This window comes from Meles meles, chromosome 2 (assembly GCF_922984935.1).
Source record: "Meles meles chromosome 2, mMelMel3.1 paternal haplotype, whole genome shotgun sequence".
In the NCBI taxonomy this organism is placed as follows: domain Eukaryota; kingdom Metazoa; phylum Chordata; class Mammalia; order Carnivora; family Mustelidae; genus Meles; species Meles meles.
In genome coordinates this window covers 101,254,415-101,275,577 of record NC_060067.1, presented here as the reverse complement: position 1 = coordinate 101,275,577, position 21,163 = coordinate 101,254,415, and the positions used below count along the sequence as shown (strand labels likewise).

Genomic DNA, 21,163 nt, shown 5'->3' with positions numbered 1-21,163 from the left:
TAAAAAGTTTTCTCTTCCCTAGGTCTTTCAATGCACACTTTTCATGGAAACTTCTTTGTCCGTTCCACTGATTTGTTATCCCTTGCCAACATCAATCCTGATGCTGGATTTGCAGTACAACTGTCAATAGAAGAAAATTTGACAGATACTTCCTTAGTGTGCTTTCAGACAGCCCTGTTATATACATCAAGCAAAGGTAATGTTAACAGACAGGAAATAAAATCAGTAGTAGTTTTCCGCTCCTTTTACATGCTAGGGAAACGGGGAGAGAGAATGAATGAACATACAGTGGGAGATAAATGGAATTTGCGTAGTTAATCAAATATGCGTTCTGTTTTTGTTGTTGTTGTTGTTGTTGTTTTTAACTCATTTTTGAATCTTTAATATCTTTTTTGACTTGTGGAAGTCATATATTCTCAGGATCATATGTGTCTGGTAAACTCATGCTGAATTCAGTGATGTCATCCTTAGCATTATTTTTTGCCACATAAAATAAAAAATTCTACCTAGCACATAAGGCCCATATTAATTAGTTGACAGTCAAGTTTTCTGACATTTTACTATGTTGGATATAATTTGGAATGATCAATATTAAAATAAAACCCAGAACCTAATGTTCAGCTATATACAAAATACAGTATAGGTTCATAGTCCACAGATTTGGAGAGTGTTTTATTTTTCTTTAAAACGTTACTTGGGGGCGCCTGGGTGGCTCAGTGGGTTAAAGCCTCTGCCTTCAGCTCAGGTCATGATCCCAGGGTTCTGGGATCGAGCCCCATATTGGGCTCTCTGCTCCGCAGGGAGCCTGCTTCCTCTCTCTCTGCCTGCCTCTCTGCCTACTTGTGATTTCTCTCTGTCAAATAAATAAAATATTTTTTAAAAAAATGTATTTAAAAAAACATGTTACTTGAGGGGTACCTGGGTGACTCAGTGGGCTAAACCTCTGCCTTCGGCTCGGGTCATGATCTCAGGGTCCTGGGATCGAGCCATGCATTGGGCTCCCTGCTCAGCGGGGAGCCTGCTTCCCCCCTCTCTTTGCCTGCCTCCTCTCTGCCTACTTGTGATTTCTCTCTCTGTCAAATAAATAAAATCTTAAAAAAAAAAAAGTGTTACTTGTAACACTTTGTTTTCACATTTGAGAATCCTATGGGTGATTTAATCCAATTGGAATAGTAATTTGAGTAATGTTTTGACCTGTTTGCTTTATTTCTGTCTTGGCCCGATGTGTTTCTGCAATGATGTTGCTTCCTCCTCCCGTGTAGGTGAGCGGAGAATTAGAGTGCACACGCTGTGTTTGCCAGTAGTAAGCTCACTCGCAGATGTATATGCGGGAGTGGATGTACAGGCTGCCATCTGCCTCCTAGCAAACATGGGTGAGTGAAAATGTGAAGGAACGGTGAAAGATGGTTTTCTTTCCTAAAAACTGAAACCTGGGCATTTTTTTTACCCTACAAATCCCTTACTTAGAAGACCTATACATTCTCCATTTTCATTTACAGCACTGTGAATTGAACTGTTCTTGTACTTCTTATTAATTTGTCAGTTTAAAAATCTTTGAGGGCTTCATAATCACTGAAAGCTGGTGACAACCCCAATGCCCTTCAACTGGTAAAAGTAGGAACAAACCATGGTATACCCATACAGTGGAAATACAACTCGGTTATAAAAAGAAATGAACTTGGGGGGGTAGGGGGATAGGAGAAGAATAAATGAAACAAGATGGGATTGGGAGGGAGACAAACCATAAATGACTCTTAATCTCACAAAACAAACTGGGGGTTGCTGGGGGGAGGTGGGATTGGGAGAGGGGGAGCGGGCTATGGACATTGGGGAGGGGAGGCGAACCATAAGAGACTATGGACTCTGAAAAAGAACCTGAGGGTTTTGAAGGGTCAGGGGTGGGAGGTTGGGGGAACAGGTGGTGGGTGATGGGGAGGGCACGTTTTGCATGGAGCACTGGGTGTTGTGCAAAAAGAATGAATACTGTTACGCTGAAAAAATAAATAAAATGGAAAAAAAAAAAAAAAAGAAATGAACTGATGCCATGTCAGTAGACACGAATGACTCTCACAGGCATTATGCTAAATGAAAGGAGTTATACATTCATATGACCTTTTGGAAAAGGGAAGATTATAGGGATGAAGAACAAACAGATCATTGATTATCAGGGTTAAAGATAGGGGGACTTTACCACAGTGGGGCAATACCACTGGATATTTTGGGGGGAATGGAACTGTTGTGTATTTTGATTATGGTAGTGATTATATGGCTGCGTGTTTGACATAATCACTGTATAATTATACCCAAAAACATAATTTTTATTATGTGTAAATTTAAAAAAAATATTTTGGGGAATCAGTGTAACATTGAGTGTTTGGTTTTCAGTGAATTTTCTCTTGGGGCATGAAATGACTTTATTTTCCATATAGTCCTAAAGAAAAATAGTCACTGTGATTCATTTGGGAAAATTATAATAGCATTTACAAAAGTATGCCAATTTTTAATTATTTTTATCTATATTTCAAATTCAGTATATTATAACTGATTGTTTTTCAGTGTAGTTTTATTTTTAATACGTGAGCACATCTGTAGGCTGTCTTTAGTTTAATAAAATATGTACTTAGAAGAAAATAAGTTTCACACTGATATCTGGCTTTTCACTGTCTGTGTGAGAACCTATGTTCAATTGCCTTCTTTGTTTCCTTGACCTGGGAATGCTTTGACAAAGAAGATTTCAGAGGATCACAAGGGATAACTCAGATTGTAGAACTTACATTGTTTATGCAGAAAAAAAAGATGATACTTTATACCTGTGACTTCTGCTAGAGTAACTGCACCATCCCTGAGCTTTCTCAGATGTAAATGGTTGGTTGATATACATTCTCTAATATCAATGGCAGTTAAGTAGTTTCAGATGTAAAGAGATGAAGACAAAAAGATCCAAAATAATCTAGATCTTTTCTGATTGTGAGAATTATGCAGATTTACTTCCCAAAAATTGTGTAATGAGCAGACACTTGCAAAATGAAGGGGCAAGTAAAATGTTAGTTTTCTCTCTTAAAAGCAGAATTTTTGTTGGTTTCTTAAATAATGCGTGTAAATTTTATCCCTTGTAGCATTCATCGGAGTCTGGTGGTTAAATCCATGTTCACTGTGATTGCGTTACAGCTGTTGATCGGTCTGTCTCGTCCAGCCTATCAGATGCAAGAGATGCCTTAGTGAATGCTGTGGTGGACTCCCTGTCTGCGTACGGCTCAACGGTCTCAAATTTACAGCACTCCGCACTGATAGCACCCAGCTCCCTCAGGCTCTTTCCCCTCTACGTTTTGGCCCTTCTCAAACAGGTAGCACTCTGTCTACACTGGTACATTTCATACATGTATCAGATGCATTACATACTTCTCAGTACATAGGTGAGGAAATGAAATCCAGGTTTTCTGAGGTTTTTAATAATTAACTAGATAGTTTTACAACTTAGCACTGGAAAAGTTTTGAAAAACAATAGATCAGTAGAAAAAGTATATAAAAACAAATGATGACTGTCATGAAGCCATATGCTCTCACTCTTCAGTATGTGGGAGCAGCTTGAATAATGGTGTGCTTATAGCATACTCTTAATAATGCATGTGCTTCTGGAAGGAGACTCTAAGGAGAGGATTTACTGTCCATCGAACATCTTTCCAAGTCTCAGGCACTGTAATAGTTGTTATATATGCATCATCTTATTTAATCCTTACACCAACCTAGAGAGGTATTTTTTTCTGTTTTTCTTATGATAATATAGCTTTAAGAAGCTAAATAACTAGCTTACATATCTGCCTATTGAATGTCAGAGCTGAGAATTTAATCCAGGTCTATTTGAAGGCCGTGCTTTTTCCATACTGTGATGGTATATATATTTGTTTTGATATTTGTCTATATTTATGTTTTATTTGAAAAATACGGTGTTGTTGTTGTTTTATAGAAAGCATTTAGAACCGGTACAAGCACACGCCTCGATGATCGTGTATATGCCATGTGTCAGATAAAGTGTCAACCGCTTGTTCATCTGATGAAAATGATTCACCCCAACTTATACAGGATAGACAGATTGACAGATGAGGTATAATTTTTTTAGTGTATTTGAAATTTTTGTAATTTACATATATTTGAGTGTCTTGATTCTACAGCTAAGCTACTAATGTATTAGTAACAATTTTTTACATCTGCTTTTTCCCTATGATAGTAATAATACATTAAATAAGGACACTAGCTATGAATTTGGTTGAATAATAGGACTGTCAGATACTGTCTGGTTACGGAGTTTTCAGAAATATGGGAAGTAATTCACCTTGTGATTTGGTTATAATATTTATTACAAAGCTAAATTGTAGAGTGGACATTTCCATTTATATTTTGTAGATATTGGCTGTTCTTAATGTATCAGAGTACAATTTTTATTTTTGTTGGGTTTCTTTTTTTTTTTTTAAGATTTTATTTATTCATTTATTCATTTGAGAGCAAGAGAGTAAGCATGCACAAGTGGGGAAAGGGGCAGAGGGAGAAGCAGACTCCCCTGCTGAGCAAGGATCCTGACTCAGTCTTGGGACTCTGGGATCATGACCTGAGCCAAAGGCAAAGCCTTAACAAGACTGAGCCAGACAGGTGTCCTGTTTTGTTTTTAATTCCAGTAGAATTAATGTATAGTGTTATATATTAGTATCAGGTATATAATATAGTGCTTTAGTAATTCTGTATATTACTCAGTGCTCTTCATGATAAATGTACTCTTGATCCCCTTTATCCACCCCCCACCCACATCCCCTCTGGTGACTGCCAGTTCTCTCTAGTTAAGAGTCTGATTTTTTGGGCGCCTGGGTGGCTCAGTGGTTTAAGCTGCTGCCTTCGGCTCAGGTCATGATCTCAGGGTCCTGGGATCGAGCCCCGCATCGGGCTCTCTGCTCGGCAGGGAGCCTGCTTCCCTCTCACTCTCTCTGCCTGCCTCTCTGCCTACTTGTGATCTCTCTCTGTCAAATAAATAAATAAGAAATCTTAAAAAAAAAAGGTCTGGTTTTTTGGTTTGTGTGTGTGTGTTCGTTTGTTTTGTTTCTTAAATTCCACATGTGAGTGAAATCTTAATGGTATTTGTCTTTCTCTGACTGATTTATTTCACTTAGCATTATACCATCTATATCTATCCATGGTGTGGCAAGATTTCATTCATTCTTATGGCTGAGTAATATTCCATTTTGTGTGTGTGTGTGTGTGTGTGTGTGTGTGTGTGTGTGTGTGTGTGTACACCGTTTTTTCTTTATCCATTCATCTGTTGATGGATACTTGGATTGCTTCCGTACTTTGGCTATTGTAAATAATGCACCAGTAAACATAGGGGGACATACATCTTTTTGAATTAGTGTTTTTGTATTCTTTGGGTAAATACAAATGAATAGCTCATATTGTAATTCTGTTTTTAATATTTTGAGGAACTTCCATATGGTTTTCCCCACTGGCTACACCAGTTTGCATTCCCACCAAGAGCACATGAGGGTTCCTTTTTTCTCCACATTCTTGCCAACATTTGTTGTTTCTTGTGTTTATTTTAGCCATTTTGACAGGTGTGAGGTGGTAACTCATGTGGTTTTGACTTGCATATTTCCCTGATGAGTGATGTTGAGCATCTTTTTATGAGTCAGGTGGCCATCTGGATGTCTTTGGAGAAGTGTCTGTTCATGTCTTTTGCCCATTTTTAATTGGATTATTTGGGGTTTTGTTGTTGTATAAATAATTATATAAATTCTTTATATATTTTGGATATTAAACCTTTTCCGTTTATTGGATATATCTTCTCCCATTCGGTGTGTTGTCTTTTCATTTGGTTGATTGTTTCCTTTGCTGTGCAGAAGCTTTTTATTTTTATGTAGTCCCAGTGATTTATTTTTGCTTTCATTTCCCTCACCTTAGGAGACCTTCTAGAAAAACATTGCTATGGCCAATGTCAGAGAAATTACTGCCAGTGCTCTCCTCTAGGATTTTTACAGTTTCAGATCACATATTTAGGTTCCAGTTTCATTCTTTTGTGTGTTGCTCTCCAGTTTCCTCAACACCATTTGTTGAGGAGCCTATCGTTTCCCATTCTTGCCTCCTTTGTCAAAGATTAATTGACCAAATAATCATGAGTTTATTTCTGGGGTCTCTCTTCCATTCACTGATCTGTGTTTCTGTTTTTGTGCCAGTACCATACTGTTTTGGTTATTATTGCTTTATAGGATATCTTGAAATCTGGGGTTGTGATACCTCCAGTTTTGTTCTCCTTTTTTCCAAGATTGCTTTAGCCATTTGGGGTCTTTTGTGGCTCCATAACATTTTAGGATTATTTGTTTTATTTCTCTGGAAAATACTGTGGCTATTTTGATACTGATTACATTAAATCTGCAGATTGCTTTGGGTAGTATGGACATTTTAACAATATTTATTCTCCCAACCCATGAACATGGAATAGCTTTTCATTTGTTCGTGTCATCTTCAATTTCTCCCATTAGTGTGTTACAGAGTTTTCAGAAACAGGTCTTCTACATCCTTGGTTAATGTTTTGGGTGTAATTGTAAATGAAGTTGTTTTCTTAATTTCTCGTTCTGCTACTTAATTATTAGTGTATAGAAACACAACAGTTTTCTGTATATTGATTTTCTGTCCTGGAACCTTACCAGATTCATTTATCAGTTCTAGAATTTTTTGGTGGTGTCTTCAGGGTTTTCTTTTTTTTTTTTTTTAAGATTTTATTTATTCATTTGACACAGAGAGAGAGATCACAAGTAGGCAAAGAGGCAGGCGGGGGTGGGGGTGGGAAGCAGGCTCCCTGCTGAGCAGAGAGCCCGATGCAGGGCTCTATCCCAGGACCCTGGGATCATGACCTGAGCCGAAGGCAGAGGCTTTAACCCACTGAGCCATCCAGGTGCCCCTTCAGGGTTTTCTGTATAGACTGTCTTGTCATCTGCAAGTAGTGAAAGTTTTACTTCTTCTTTACTGATTTGGGTGCCTTTTATTTTTGTTGTTGCCATCTGATTGCTATTCGTAGGACTTCTAGTACAAGTGGTGAGAGTGGGCATCCTTGTCTTGTTCCTGATCTTAAGGGGAAGGTTTTCAGTTTTTTACCATTAAATATGATGTTAGCTGTGGGTTTTTCATATATGGCCTTCATTATGTTGAGGTATGTTCTCTCTGATACAAGTGCAATTTTGATTATATTATAAACCAGATCTGATGTCCAATAGTTATTTTTTTTTAAAGATTTTATTTATTTATTTGACAGAGAGCACAAGCAGGCAGAGAGAGAGGAGAAAGCAGGCTTCCCGCAGAGCAGAGAGCCCAATGCGGGACTCGACCCCAGGACCCCGGGATCATGACCTGAGCCGAAGGCAGAGGCTTCAACCCACTGAGCCACCCAGGCGCCCCCCAATAGTTATTTTTAATATGCAAATATGTAGTGTCTTTTCTTCCTAGAGTTAAAACTACTCTTTGGAATCTTCTGTATTTTGCTCCTTGAGAGATGTAAAAGAGCAGCTTGCTTTCCAGAAGATTTAATAATCGTACTTTTAACATATCCAGATCCCAGAAGGGAAGAAAGTGGACAGACCATTTTACATATTCATGTTTTTTATCTTTGTTTTTTTTTGTTTTGTTTTGTTTTGTTTTCTAAGATTTTATTTATTTTAGAAAGAGAGAGCGCATGCACAAGCAGGGCGAGGGCAGAGGGAGAGAGAGAGAATCTCAGACAGACTCCTCGCTTAGCACAGGCCTCATGCAGAGCCCAACACAGGGCCCGATCTCATGACCTGAGATCACCACTTGAGCCAAAACTGAGAGTCAGACACTTAACCGACTGAGCCATCCAGGCGCCCCATCATGTTTTTATCTTTGTAACTTGAATACATTTGAGTGTCTTGATTCTATAATCAAGGTGGTAATACTTTATTTTATTATACTTTAATTTATAATACTTTAATTTATTACAAGGTGGTAATGTATTTATAATATACATATATATAATATAATATAATAATTTATAATACTTTAATTTATTACAAGGTGGTAATGTATTATCAGTAACTTTTTGCATCTTACAAAATTCTCAAGTGTCATTATTCAGTATTTTATAAAGAGCTAGTAGCCATTATGTTCCGCACTGTGTTGATAGTTATATAAGCTCACTCCATCTTTTTTCCCCCCCCAGGGTGCAGTACATGTTAATGACAAGGTTGTACCTCAGCCACCTCTTCAAAAATTGTCTGCAGAAAAATTGACAAGAGAAGGTGCTTTCCTTATGGACTGTGGCTCTGTAAGCACCCTCTACTGATAAAGTTTAACACTGTTCCAGCGGGCAAAAGGAGAAACACGTATGACCATAGATCAGGCAGTGAAAGGTGAAATAAGGAACAGAGAGGCAATAAATTAGTCCCTGGCACAAGAGGTCAATTTATTTTAGACTTTTCTAGTTGGATACCGTTTTATTATCATGGATTATTTATTATATGGATAATGTATACTTGATAGAAAAGTAAAGAAATAAGTTCTGTCTTTAAGGATTTTACCATCTAGAATCCTAAAATTCAAAGGGACCTCAGTAGTCTATCAGTTTCAAGTTCTGTCCTTTGCCTGGAATGCCAGTAATAATTAGGAGTTTAGGAGAAGTCATGGGCAGGATGGTGGTGAAGGGTATCAGAATGGTCAAGATGACTTCATAACTGATACCTTTTGAGCAGGAAAAGGTTGGATGTGAAAGAGCCCATTAGTTGAAATAGACAATAACTGAAAAAGTGGATAGGAAAATAGTGAGTCTTGCCTAAAATACTTGGTTATCTTGGCTAAAATACTACCTTCTAGAAGGAAAAAAGATGGAAGATGGTAAAATATAGTTTATGGGAGTTCTTGAAATTTAAGCTAAGAAGATGTGAACCACTCTAGATTCCTGGATACAAATTCCAAATGTACCAATTACAGGTTTCCTTTTTAACTTTTATGTTTGCTCTTGCTTAACTGAGATCATATATTTTACCCCTTTTCTGCTTGATAATTTTGAGAAAACTAGTTATAAAAAATTTCAGATTAGGGAGTTTTAATATTTTGTTGTTTTTTTCATTTTAGGTTTTTTACATTTGGATTGGAAAAAGCTGTGACAGTCACTTCATAGAGGATGTACTCGGGTATCCTAATTTTGCATCAATACCACAGAAAATGGTCAGTGCCTTTTACAGTTTTAAGTTTTTGTATGCTTGTTTGTTTAAAATTTTTAGTGAGTTAAAATTCACACACTTCACCATTTCAGTTGTCATAAAGAATACAATTGTGGTACAATAATCACCAGTATTTTAATTTCAGACCATTTCTGTCACACATACCCCAAAAAAAAACCTGTATTCCAAATTCTTCCCTCCTGCTTTCCCCTGGCAACCACTAATTACCTTCTGTCTCTCTGGCATTGCCATTTCATGTTTAAGGAATCCGATAGTATGTGGTCTTTTCTGTGTGTTTGTTTCACTTCTCATGATGTTTTTAAAGTTCATATTGTAGCATGTATGAATACTTCATTATTTTTTATGACTAAGTAATAATTGAACAGTTAGGCTACATTTTTAAATTCAGTCATTCATTCATGAACATTGGGTGTTTTTCATTTTGGGGCTTTGTGAGTAGTGTTAGTATGAACAGTTTATGTGCAAGTGTTTGTGTGAACACACGTTTTCGGTTCTCTTAGGTATATACCTAGGAGCAGAATTGCTGGGTCACATGATAAACTGTGTTTAACTTTTTGAGGAACTGCCAAAATGTTTTCCAACAACTTCAACTTCTGATTTAAATTATTTTATTGATAATAAATGTAATTTTTTCAATGGACATTTACTGTATGTTTATTAACCAATACTAAAGAAATATGATCCTAAAATAGTTCTCTGTAATTAATAGGAAAGGCCTACTTTACCGTTGGATATTGTAGATATGTCCTTCCTCCTGAAGTTAATTTAAAATCAATGTAATTTTTATCACATTCCGATTGTGATATTGCTATTTCAAAATCACAGTTGTTTATAAATACCAAACAATTGCTGTTGTCTATTTCTGGTTGTTTTTTTTTTAATTTGACACACTAATTCCAGAGTTCAGTTCTAAGATTCAGCAATGAAGTTAATAAGGAGAAGTTTGAAAAGAGGGAAAAAAGTCAGCAAATGGGAAAAGCATATGAAAAAGAAGTTCTAAATAAAACAGTAACTTTATTTTAGTGCTATAGTTATTTAAGCACTGTAATACTAGCATAATAAACATATCAGCAGAACAAAACAGGTCAGAAATGGATCTAATTCATGAAAAATAGAATGTGCTAATGAATATATTTAAAGAAAAAATACTAGAAAAATAATCTTTATTGTATTAAAATGGATAAGGCCGTAAGTCAGTGATGAAAAAGATTAATAAATCTGATAGCATTAAAAACTAAAATATTTCTATGTGGTAAAATAAATAAAGCCAAAAGACAGAGAACAAAATCAGAAAGTTATCTGTAGCTCAGGACTGAGAATGGGCTAATTTTTCTAATATAAAAAGTTGTCTTACAAATCTTTCAGAAAAAGACACCTTGGTCCCCTCAGAAAAAAAGGAAAAGAAAAATGGGCAAAGGATTTGAATAGACAATTTACAGGGGGGGAGATATAGTAGTAGCCATATGAAACAATGTTCAGGCTCACTCATAATTAAGAAAACAAAATAACAGTAAGTAAAGCTTTTCTATTTAAATTTTTTTGTTTTACATGCTCTATACTTTGAGCGATTTAGTTTACTATTAATTTGGCTTTGGAAACAAATTCATATACAAAAATATTTATTTATATTTTGTAATATATATTCAATTTATAAAATCTATAAGAATAAACTCTTTTAAGTCTTTAAAAAGAATCTTGCATGTAGTTTTTAAATGTATTTACACGTCCACACTGTTCTTTAAAATTCCTTACCCTTAAGTTTTTTCTTGTTTTTATTTTGATTCCATTTAGTGAATACACAGTGTTATATTAGTTGCAGATGTGCAGTGCAGTTCAGCACATGCATACATCACCAGGTGCTCATCACAAGTGCGCTCCTTAACCCCATCCCTTATTTCACCCCTCCTACCCTACTTGCTGGTAACCATCAGTTTGTTCTCTATAGTCTAGAGTCTCTGTGGTCAAAAGTCTGTTTCTTAGTTTTTCTCTCTCTCTCTCCCTCTCTTTCCCCTTTGCTTGTTTGTTTTGTTTCTTAAATTCCACAGAAGAGTGAAATCATGTGGTATTTGTCTTTCTCTGATTATTTTGCTTAGCATTGTAGTCTCTAGCTCCATCCATGTTGTTGGAAATTATAAGATTTCATTCTCTTTTATGGCTGAGTAATATTCCAGTGGGGTGTGTGTGTGTGTGTGTATTTATAAGTGAGAGAAACATATATATCATTTCTTCTTTAACCATTCATCAGTCAGTGGACACTTGGGCTACTTCCATGTCTTGGCTATGGTTGAATATGCTGCTATAAACAGGGATTCTTGTATCCCTTTGAATTAGTGTTTTTGTTCCTTTGGGTCAGAACCTAGTAGTGCAGTTGCTGGGTTGTAGTGTGGTTCTATTTTTAAGTTTTTGAGGAGCCTCCATACTGTTTTCCACAGTGGCTGTCTAGTTTGTGTTCCCACCAACAAGTACGAGAGAATTCCCGTCTCCCATCCTCACCCACACCTGTTGTTTCTTGTGTTGTTGATTTCAGCCATTCTGACAGATGTGAGGTGACATCTCATTATGGGGGGGAGGGTTGTTTTTTATATCTCATTGTAGTTTGATTTGCATTTCCCTGATGATTAGTGGTGACTAACATATTTTCATGCATCTTGTTGGCCATCTGTATGTCCCTTGCCCTTAAATTTTAGGGACTAACGGAAACACACAATTCTCTGAGAATAACTGTTTTTAGAAGAGGATGGAGTCTATAACTGTTGGGTAAATTTAGAAGTTAGTGATAACCCCCTTCATTTGCATGTTTCCTTTATATGAAACTAAAAGTACAGTACAATACCAGTGACATACTAATCATTGTGTATTAGAAAAAATATAATATGCAGGCAAAATATCAGTGACATACTTACCACTAAACATGTGTTGGGGCACCTGGGTGGCTCAGTCAGTTAATCATCTGACTCTTGATCTCACCTCAGGTCATGATCTGAGAGTTGTGAGACTGAACCCTGCCTGGGCTCCACACTGGGTGTGGAACCTACTTAAGATTTTCTCTATCTCTCTCCCTTTATCTCTCCTTGCTCCCCTTCCCCCTGCTTGCGCATGTGCACACACACACTCTCTCTCTAAAAATGAATGAATGAAACATGTCTTATTAACTTACCCAGAAAAATATAAACAGATTTGTGAACAATTTGAATTTCCCCCTTTTGGTTGCTGCTTTAGGTCTGGGAATAGAGTGCTGGCGGTTGGTGGTAACGGGAATGAATCATGATTTAGTTCTAATATTGCTACAGTCCATAAGAAAGGAAGTAATTTCCTAATTGTATTACTTTTACCAGACTCATCTTCCAGAGCTAGATACACTTTCATCAGAAAGAACAAGATCCTTTATAACTTGGCTTAGAGACAACAGACCATTAAGCCCAATTCTTCACGTGGTAAAGTAAGTACTTCTGTAACTTAATTATGAAATTGTCTTATGCTGTGCAGTCTGTGAAACTGCTTGTCTTCAGAGCAAACCTTAAATAATATTATGAAAACATATACTAATAGGAGAATGCTGCTAATTAATAGCCATGTTCCATTTTCCTAAAGCCCCCACGTGTTAGTAATTTTTTAAATATATAATTACTCTGTAATGATGTGCATTTTTAGACAAATAACCCCCCCCCTTTTTTTTTTCCATTTCAGAGATGAGGGTCCTGCCAAAACGGAATTTTTTCAACATTTGATTGAAGACCGAACAGAAGCTGCATTCTCTTACTATGAATTTTTGCTTCACATTCAGCAGCAGATTTGTAAGTGAAGTGGAATAAGATTTGAATATGAAGAAAAAGACCCATAGCCTAGGTAAAGCGTAATCTGTCAGGGAAGCACATCTAGGATATTTGAAACGAAGGCGTTTGCTATTACAAGACAGAGTGCGTATAGTGTAGCACCCTGAGGCTTAGGCAAAAGGTGAAGGGGAGGAAAGAACTTGACAGGTTTTCTTCAGCCTGAATTAATGGTATTGATGATGCTGTTTCACCGAGTCCATTTTGAATTGGTTTCTGCACATTTCCAGTAGCGCAGCAGTGCAAGCCGGCACATTTAGGTAGCTCTGTGGAATGATACATCATAATGTCAAATTAGATCAGTTTCTTTTTCTGATAATTAATATAACTCTTCCGGACTTGAACTCTGTCTGACAAGAGATGCCAAAAGGCAGTGGTACCGTATTACTTGTTTATATGAATTACTTTTTAACAAGGAATGATTTGTATTCATGAATTCAATATTTTCCCTGTAAAAAAAAAAAAAGGTAGCATTTCAGTACATGAACTATAGAAAAATATATATAATGTACATAAATGTTACATTTGTAAAGAAAATGTAAAAATGTAACTACAAAATACGAATTGCTTAACTGTGCTGCATTGTTGGATGACAACTCCTTTTGTCACAGTTCGAGAATGAGGTTGACTAATGCGTATTATGAATTGAGTCCACAAAAGAAATACAAAACTCTTTGTAATTCTGTTAAATCTTTTATGTGGATTTATTTATGATCAGCCTACTAATTAAAAATATTTTGCTTGACAATATTTGGTGTTTTTTTGTTGTGGGGAGGGTTAGTGTTACTTTCGCATATAGGATATATTGAGTTTACTACTTGAATTTAGTAGTATTTGAATCCATTCATTTTTATTAGTTTCTGTACATTACCAAGTACTCATTCTGTTTGTATTCTAGAAAACCAATGTCACTTTTAAAATACATACGAGTATTGACTAGGTATAATCTTAATTTGTCTTTCTCAGTTAAATTAGGCATTTTTTTCTGTACCTTCATAGCAAGAAAATTTTCATGACATATATGACTTCTATTTAATTGACTGTTATGATTATCATCTTCAATTTTGAGAGTGATTTTTATTCTAATGAGAAAAATCTCTCGTTTGCTAACAGCATATTTAGTATAAAAACTATTAATGATCTCTTAGATTGTGGAATGGAATTCTGTTTTATAACTATGAAAATCCCATCAGTTAACTTTGAAAGGAACAAGATTTTTGGTGTGTGTAGTGAGTGCTTTTACTGGTTTTGTGTTTGGTGGTATTTTCTTTAGATAAAAATAAAAGTATACTCTCACATTCCTTGATGGAAATGAGAGGTTACATGACTCACCCTAAATGACATTACTAATTAGTGACAGAGCTAATAGTAAAAGCCAAATGTTCTCCCCACCCACCACCTACTCCCATCCTGCCCTCACCCCCAGGACTGTATTTGTCTCTGTACCGTGCTGCCTCCAGGAAGAGTGAATCTTACTGAACATTAGGGAAAATTACAACACTCTTAAGGACAGCTAAATACTGTAATTTTATAACAAAAAGTGTCATGTTTCTATTTTAAGAAAAACAAAAATCTTTTGTCTGGATATTTTGTTTTTCATTCAATAAATATTTATAGGCACTTAATACTTGTCAGACTTTGTTCTAGGCACAAAACACAAAATCCCCACTTTCATAGAGCTTACAGTTTAGAGTAATGGTGTGGAGGACTACAGAAAAGACAGTATATGTCAGGCGTCATGAATGCTACAAAGAAAAATACAACTGGATAAATCAAGAATGCCATTTTTGATAGTAACTAGTGAAGGCCCTCTGGAAAGGTGACAAGGGATCAGAGATGTAAACCCACATGGATATCTGGAAGGAGAGGCATCCAAGTGACAGGCGAATATAGAAATTATCTTTAGATTGCCCTTGTTTTCTCTGGGGAAGGGGAAGGGTAGGAGAGGTTTCAAGAAATAGTTACCCAGGAGAGTGAGCAATTGAATTGATTAGTGGCCTATAGTAGGATTGTCAGGCAGCACTGAGGACTGATCTTGGCATATGAGTCATGAGCTTGAAACCATCTAGCTTAGCTGTGCCTCTTTCCTCTAGCCACATTCAGCTGCATGGTGGACGGTTGGATGTCAGCATGGTTGGAACAAGGGAATTGAAGACACATAAAAAGGACAAAAGAGGGACTCATTTAAAGGAGGGGCATGCAAAATGGGAGATGGATAGAGAAAGGGAAGTGGGCTTAGTAGTTTTAGGTCCTGTTGAGGTCAAAGGGCTGTTAAAATATGGACACCAGAGAGAATGAGATGGAAAGACAGGAAGTGGTGTCAGTATATGGGATGCCTGAAATTGAGATTTGAGCAAAGTTTAGAATTTGGTAATGACAGAAATGTAGGATCTGTCTGTGGGAGTGGGTGGTTGAGGTGGCGTAAAAGATCAAGGGGGAAAGGAGGTCAGAACTTAGAATCCAGGGTTTTCAATGGACCATCCATTTGACTATTAAAATAAGTGACAAGAAATAGTTATAGAGAGATGGGGACTATAAATAAGGGAGTAGGGGATTTTCTGGCGTGATGGCATGAGCTCAGAGGACCTGGGGTGGGCAAGGAGAAAGGATAATCTGGATGTCAACAATTGAGGAGCTGAGGGGTGCCTACCAAGGGTTTGAGATTAAAAAACAGACACCTCAGGCTCCTCGGTGGTTCAGTGGGTTAAGCCTCTGCCTTTGGCTCAGGTCCTGATCTCAGGGTCCTGGGATCAAGCCCCACATCAGGCTCTCTGCTCAGAAGGGAGCCTCCTTCCCCCTCTCTCTCTGTCTGCCTCTCTGCCTACTTGGGATCTCTCTCTGTCAAATAAATAAATAAAATCTTAAAAAAAAAACAAAAACAGACACCTCTTGAAAGATTTGAAAGGTGTCCTCAAAACACAGCCAGGTTTGTTAGAATGTGTAGAGACTGACATCAACAGGAATATAGACATGATGGGTTAACTGTCATGGGAGATGGGAGATTAGTTCTGGTCTCTGGCCACTTATTCGTGAAGAAAACAGGTGTGCTTTCCAGGAGTTCTGAGCCCCTTTTCAGTTGATTGAAGCAGTCTTTAAAGTCAGAGGTTCTTAGTGTTTGTAGTGGGAATGGAAAGAGAATTTCCTGGGAGAGCTTTTTCGATACACAGCAATTCTGCCTCAAATCATATTCACCACCTCTATAGGAGGTTGGCCAAAGAGATGTACTTTATTTATGACAGAGCAAGAGAAAAAACACAAACAGGGAGTTGGAGAGGGAGAAGCAGGCTCCCCGCTGAGCAGGGAGCCTGGTATGGAGCTTGATCCCAGGACCCCAGGATCATGAGCTCTGAATCCAGAGATAGAATCTGTATCAACCAGAAAATTGGGTCTCCTCTTCACTTCTGCCTTGTAATATCTGTAAGACATGGCCCTTGACATAACCAGTGGGCAGGAAGGGTACGCGTACACAGCTTGTGCAAGGAAGGTTGTGTGACCTGGGGACACAAAGGCAATGCATTCCCTTCTGATAGGTCTGGAGCTAACCCAAAGGTGAAAGCCATTTCTTTAGTTTCCATCGGTAAACAATGCATAGTTACATAGACATTCATGTCCATCTGGAAGCCAAAAAGCATTCCTTACTAGGAACCACTAAGTAAGTTGATAAAGGTTGCTAAAATTTGTTTTCACTCATTTGTGAATAAACAATCATAAGCATAAACCAGTATTAAAATTACTTGAAACTCTACATCTGTTCTCCTAAGAAACTTGGTTCCCATGCAAGGTTCATAATTTTGCAAGAACTCCCAAAAGTGCAATTACTGTGCCACAGAGAGCCTCTCAGACAACAGACAGAAGCTACCCTCCAGCCAGGACTCAGGCATTTCCTTATGAGTGCATCGTAACTGTTGGGAGATGTTCATGGTTTTTGCTACTTTTGCTTTTCAGATACCTTTATTTTAGCTTGGTAGCCGTGTAGGTTGTTGATAAATTCGGTTAGTGTATAGTGATGTCTGTATGCTTATTTTTACACTGTAATGTTCTAGTTTTCTGTAGCTACATTTTTAAGTATGTTTTTAGTGCACGAGTCCTAAAACGATTACACTGTCATTGCTAAGACAAAAACATATAACCTACACCTCTCCCTAGCTTGCAACACTTCATTGACGATATCACTAGTATATAGGTGCTAATTTAAGTAATTTATAAATAGAAGGAGAGTAAGCGCAATATAATAGTTTATTTTAAAGCTAATAGCCTGTGGCTTTATAATACTAAGTCACGTGCTCAAGCTTATCTTTTCTTTAGAAATAAATAATACACAGTCCCCATATGTTCCTCTCACTTCTTTATTACAAAGAAAATTACTTTAAGGCACAATATTATCTTGGGTTTTTTAGTACTTATCCCACCTCACATATTTATGAGCCCTTATCCCAGGACAGGCTACATAACAGGAACACATTTATTTAATTAAATGACCAGAAAACTGATCAGCCTTTCTTACCGTGAAATCATTTCGCAATGACCCTAGAGAAAGCCATGAAACACTGTACTAGTTTGGAAAGCCAGTTCCATTTTTTATAGAATTTTTTATCTGTATTCCAGTTCCTTTCAAATCTTGCTCCTTCAGGACCTGTGTCTTACGACTCGCCTATGAACAATAGGAAATACCTATTAACTATCGAAAGGTGAATAGTTTTACTAGAATGCAAGATACTGTACCCCTAGACTATCTCCTAGTAATTATCAGAAACAGTTATTTGCTGAGTCAAGAATAATGGGCAGAAATGAAGGAATAATTTGTTTCAGCAAGAAGGGTCAAAGCTTAAAACGACGTTCCTTAGTAACCAGGATCCAGAGTTTTGTGTCCCCAAGAAATAAGGGGTCTGAAAGCGTGTTTTTCCCCAAAATGTAGTGAAGCTATATTGTCTTTGTAGAACTTTCAGCAAACTTTTGGGTCTTCCTCAGGGAAGGAATAGGAACAAAACTGGACTGGGGAACCGGTGGGAACCAGAGGGAGAACTCTGAAAGGAGAAGGAGACTGACGGCACTTCAGAGGAGCTGCCCTTTTTTCCCCTCCAGGCTTTGCACGCGCTGCTCCCCTTACCTGGAGAACTCTCCGACCCTGACCTGGCTTTACCCCCGGAGACCCGCTCATCTTTCAGAACTCAGCCTAAAGATCACCACCTCCTGGCAGGCTTTCCTGACCACTCCCCCATCTACTTTCAATCCCCCTCCTGTGTGTTTCCAGCCCTCCATCTGCTATCTCTGTCATAGCCCACTGTGTTGTACTTGACGTTACCCCTTAAACGAAGGCAGCTGTGTTGTCTCAGCGCCCAAATGCCTTCGATGTGCCATGCTTGGCGCATAATAGGCATTCAGTAGGTATTGAATCAATGTTAAATGATTGCAACTTCGAGATAAAATGAGTTGAGAACCTGGAAGCAAAAGTAAAGAAACAGGCGCCTGGATGGCTCAGTCAGTTAAGTGTCTGCCTTTGGCTCAGGTCATGATCCCAGGGTGCTGGGATCAAGCCCCGCATCGGGCTCCCTGCCTGGTGGAAGCCTGCTTCTCCCTCTCCCTCTGCCCCTGCTTGTGTTCCCTCTCTCCCTGTCTCTCTCTCTGTCAAATAAAGAAATAAAATCTCTTTTTTTAAAGAAGGAAAGAAAAAGTAAACAGTCTCTGGGGTAAAGAAGAAACATACTTTACAAAGCTAGGTAGAAATCGAAGGGAAGTCAGCCAGAGAGAATGGGAACAGTGCCAGAAGGTGGATACGAGTCCGATGAAAATTCCAGAATGCACCACCTCTGAAGTTTCCGGAGGTTCAGTGAACTGGAGCTTGTTGCCAGGTTCCCCCCGAAACAAAAGCCAATGCTGCTCCTGGGGTCACCTTCCACAACGCTATGTACAACACTTGTGGGTTCTGGGGGCTCTTGGAAGCTGCATATCCTACACTTGAGTGTGCTGCTCCGACATATTTACCAAGTGACCTGCTGGCAGGCACAGCAGGAGATGGCTCCACACCGAGGCGGTCCGCAGTGCAAGCCCCTCTGCCGCGTTAACGTCACTTCTCCAGGGTTTGGGAGTAGCTGTATCTTCTGCAAAAAAAATTTGTCTTTTTGAGAATAGCTTCTAGATTGCCGCTGGGCATGCCTGCCACAAGATACCAAGTGCCCTTGTGATCTGAGCTGACCGGTGTGAACCGGGCAGTAAGACTGGGTGTGCCCAGCTGCAGGCTACCATTAAATGGAAAGAGTGTGTCAGGGCGCCTGGGGGGTTCAGTTGTGAAACGTCTGCCTTCACCTCAGGTCATGATCCCAGGGATCGAGTCCTGCGCCTGGCTCCCTGCTCAGCGGGGAGCCTACTTCTCCCTCTCTACCACTTGTGCTCTCTCGCATTCTCTCTCTCTCTCTCTCTCTCTCTCTCGGATAATAAACACAATTTTTTTTTTTAAGTGTGTAAGGTATCAGGCGCAGCTTGTCCTGGTAAGTGGCGGGTGGCTCGGATCTTAGGGCAGCTCCTCCCACTGCACTGCAGCTGTCCCTCACTCCTCATCTACGGCCTCGGGAGGTATTTCCCTAGGCCCAGTTTACTAGAGAAGAAAAACTCAACGACTGTAGTACTAGTCTAGTGGTGAAGGGAAATCCCCTTTATAGGCAGAATTCGAGCTATTTGTCTACACTGAGATGGCCAAGAGATGTAGGTCTGGACAGCTTCCCAGGCAGTAGCTATTGGCTAAATGGTAATGGATTTGGAAGGAACAAGACTGGAAATTGATGACGAACAGGTATGCAGATAGATTTCATAAAACGGACAGAGTGAGAAGATACTTGTATTCCATAAGAATGTACACCGAAGGACATCTGCAGCAGAAATTGTCCAGCTCAGTCAGGTGAGCAAAGTCACCCGACTGAATGTCAGCCTTTTCCTTAGCCACCCCATGGGCTCAGTGGCCCATGTACAAAGTTGCCGTATCTTCGAGAACAGAAGCTACGTGTGGGGCTAAATAATGACTCTCACTACTGTATTCCTAAGCCTGTTTTCAGGGGAGACCGACTTTGATTTCTCAGTGTGGCATCGTTTCTTGGGAAACAAAGCACCACCCGCTAGTAGGATGACGACACTGGACCTTCCCATCATGGAGTCATTTGTCATCAATGGAATAGACACATACCCTGAGTATGGCTTTGCGTGCCCTGCCTTTGGGGGTTCTGTCTACACCACTATCTGTGGGCTTCTGGAATGCCTTCGTCATTACCATGGGACCTCCACGACATTGCCTCTGATCAAATCACCCATCCCATGGCAAAAGAAACATGGCAACGAGAATTCGCTGGTCTTCCTGCAACCTATCACCACAGAAAGCAGCTAGCCTTGTAGAAAAGTGGAATGCTCTCCCAAAGACTCAGTTGCAGTGACTTCTGGTATAATGTCCCACAAGATAGAGTGTAGACTTTAAGTCTGCAACCAAATTTTTCTTTCAGAGCCAGAACACACAGGTCTGAGAATCAGGATTCAAAGTGAGCACATTGCCTCTTAGCCTAGTCACAGAATTTTGGGGTCTTTGTTCCCAAAGGTAAGATGGTCCCACTGGGGGAAGGGGGTGACACAATAATGTCCCCTACTGAATTGGACGTATGACAACCATCTGGCTATTTTAGCTTCTTATACCAACAATCAGAAGGGGACCGATTCTGATGGTGATGAGGAATTAATTTGCTCCTATATAATGGGGCAGGGAGGACTATATCTGGGACCTTTAGGATTTTCCAGAATGCCTCTTAGTATTTCTATGTTCAGCTCTAAAAGTTAATGGAACATTGCTGGAACTTGTTTTAAAAAGGGTGAGGAGGTCATTGATGACCCAGATTCTTCAAAAGTTAAGGTATCTCTCTCCCCACCAGGTAAAGAATGCCAAGTAGCATTTTATACTGTGCTGAATACAAATTGGAAAATGATCTGAGAGGTATAGTGCAAACAAATCTGACAGTGAAGAACTCAATTCTAGCCCTCAATCTGTCACATTATATTAGACCAACTAGAGTAGAAAAAATAGGGTTTGAGAGCCAAACAAAACAAAATTTGAATTCTAGTCTCTGGTAG

General features: G+C 38.6%; 1 protein-coding gene across 6 annotated transcripts in view; it reads left to right on the top strand.

Moving 5' to 3' along the window:
- Positions 1-14,620, top strand: part of SEC24B (SEC24 homolog B, COPII coat complex component) — a 93,845-nt gene extending 79,225 nt beyond the window's left edge. For all 6 annotated transcript variants that reach the window (XM_045992099.1, XM_045992074.1, XM_045992090.1 and 3 more), the window contains 8 exons: positions 23-196; positions 1,263-1,373; positions 3,169-3,344; positions 3,965-4,102; positions 8,210-8,314; positions 9,121-9,213; positions 12,566-12,669; positions 12,918-14,620. In XM_045992099.1, the coding sequence (XP_045848055.1) occupies positions 23-196; positions 1,263-1,373; positions 3,169-3,344; positions 3,965-4,102; positions 8,210-8,314; positions 9,121-9,213; positions 12,566-12,669; positions 12,918-13,032 (1,016 nt within the window). In that variant the 3' untranslated portion in view covers positions 13,033-14,620. The remainder of the gene's footprint in view (positions 1-22; positions 197-1,262; positions 1,374-3,168; positions 3,345-3,964; positions 4,103-8,209; positions 8,315-9,120; positions 9,214-12,565; positions 12,670-12,917) is intronic.
- Positions 14,621-21,163: the final 6,543 nt, after the last annotated feature.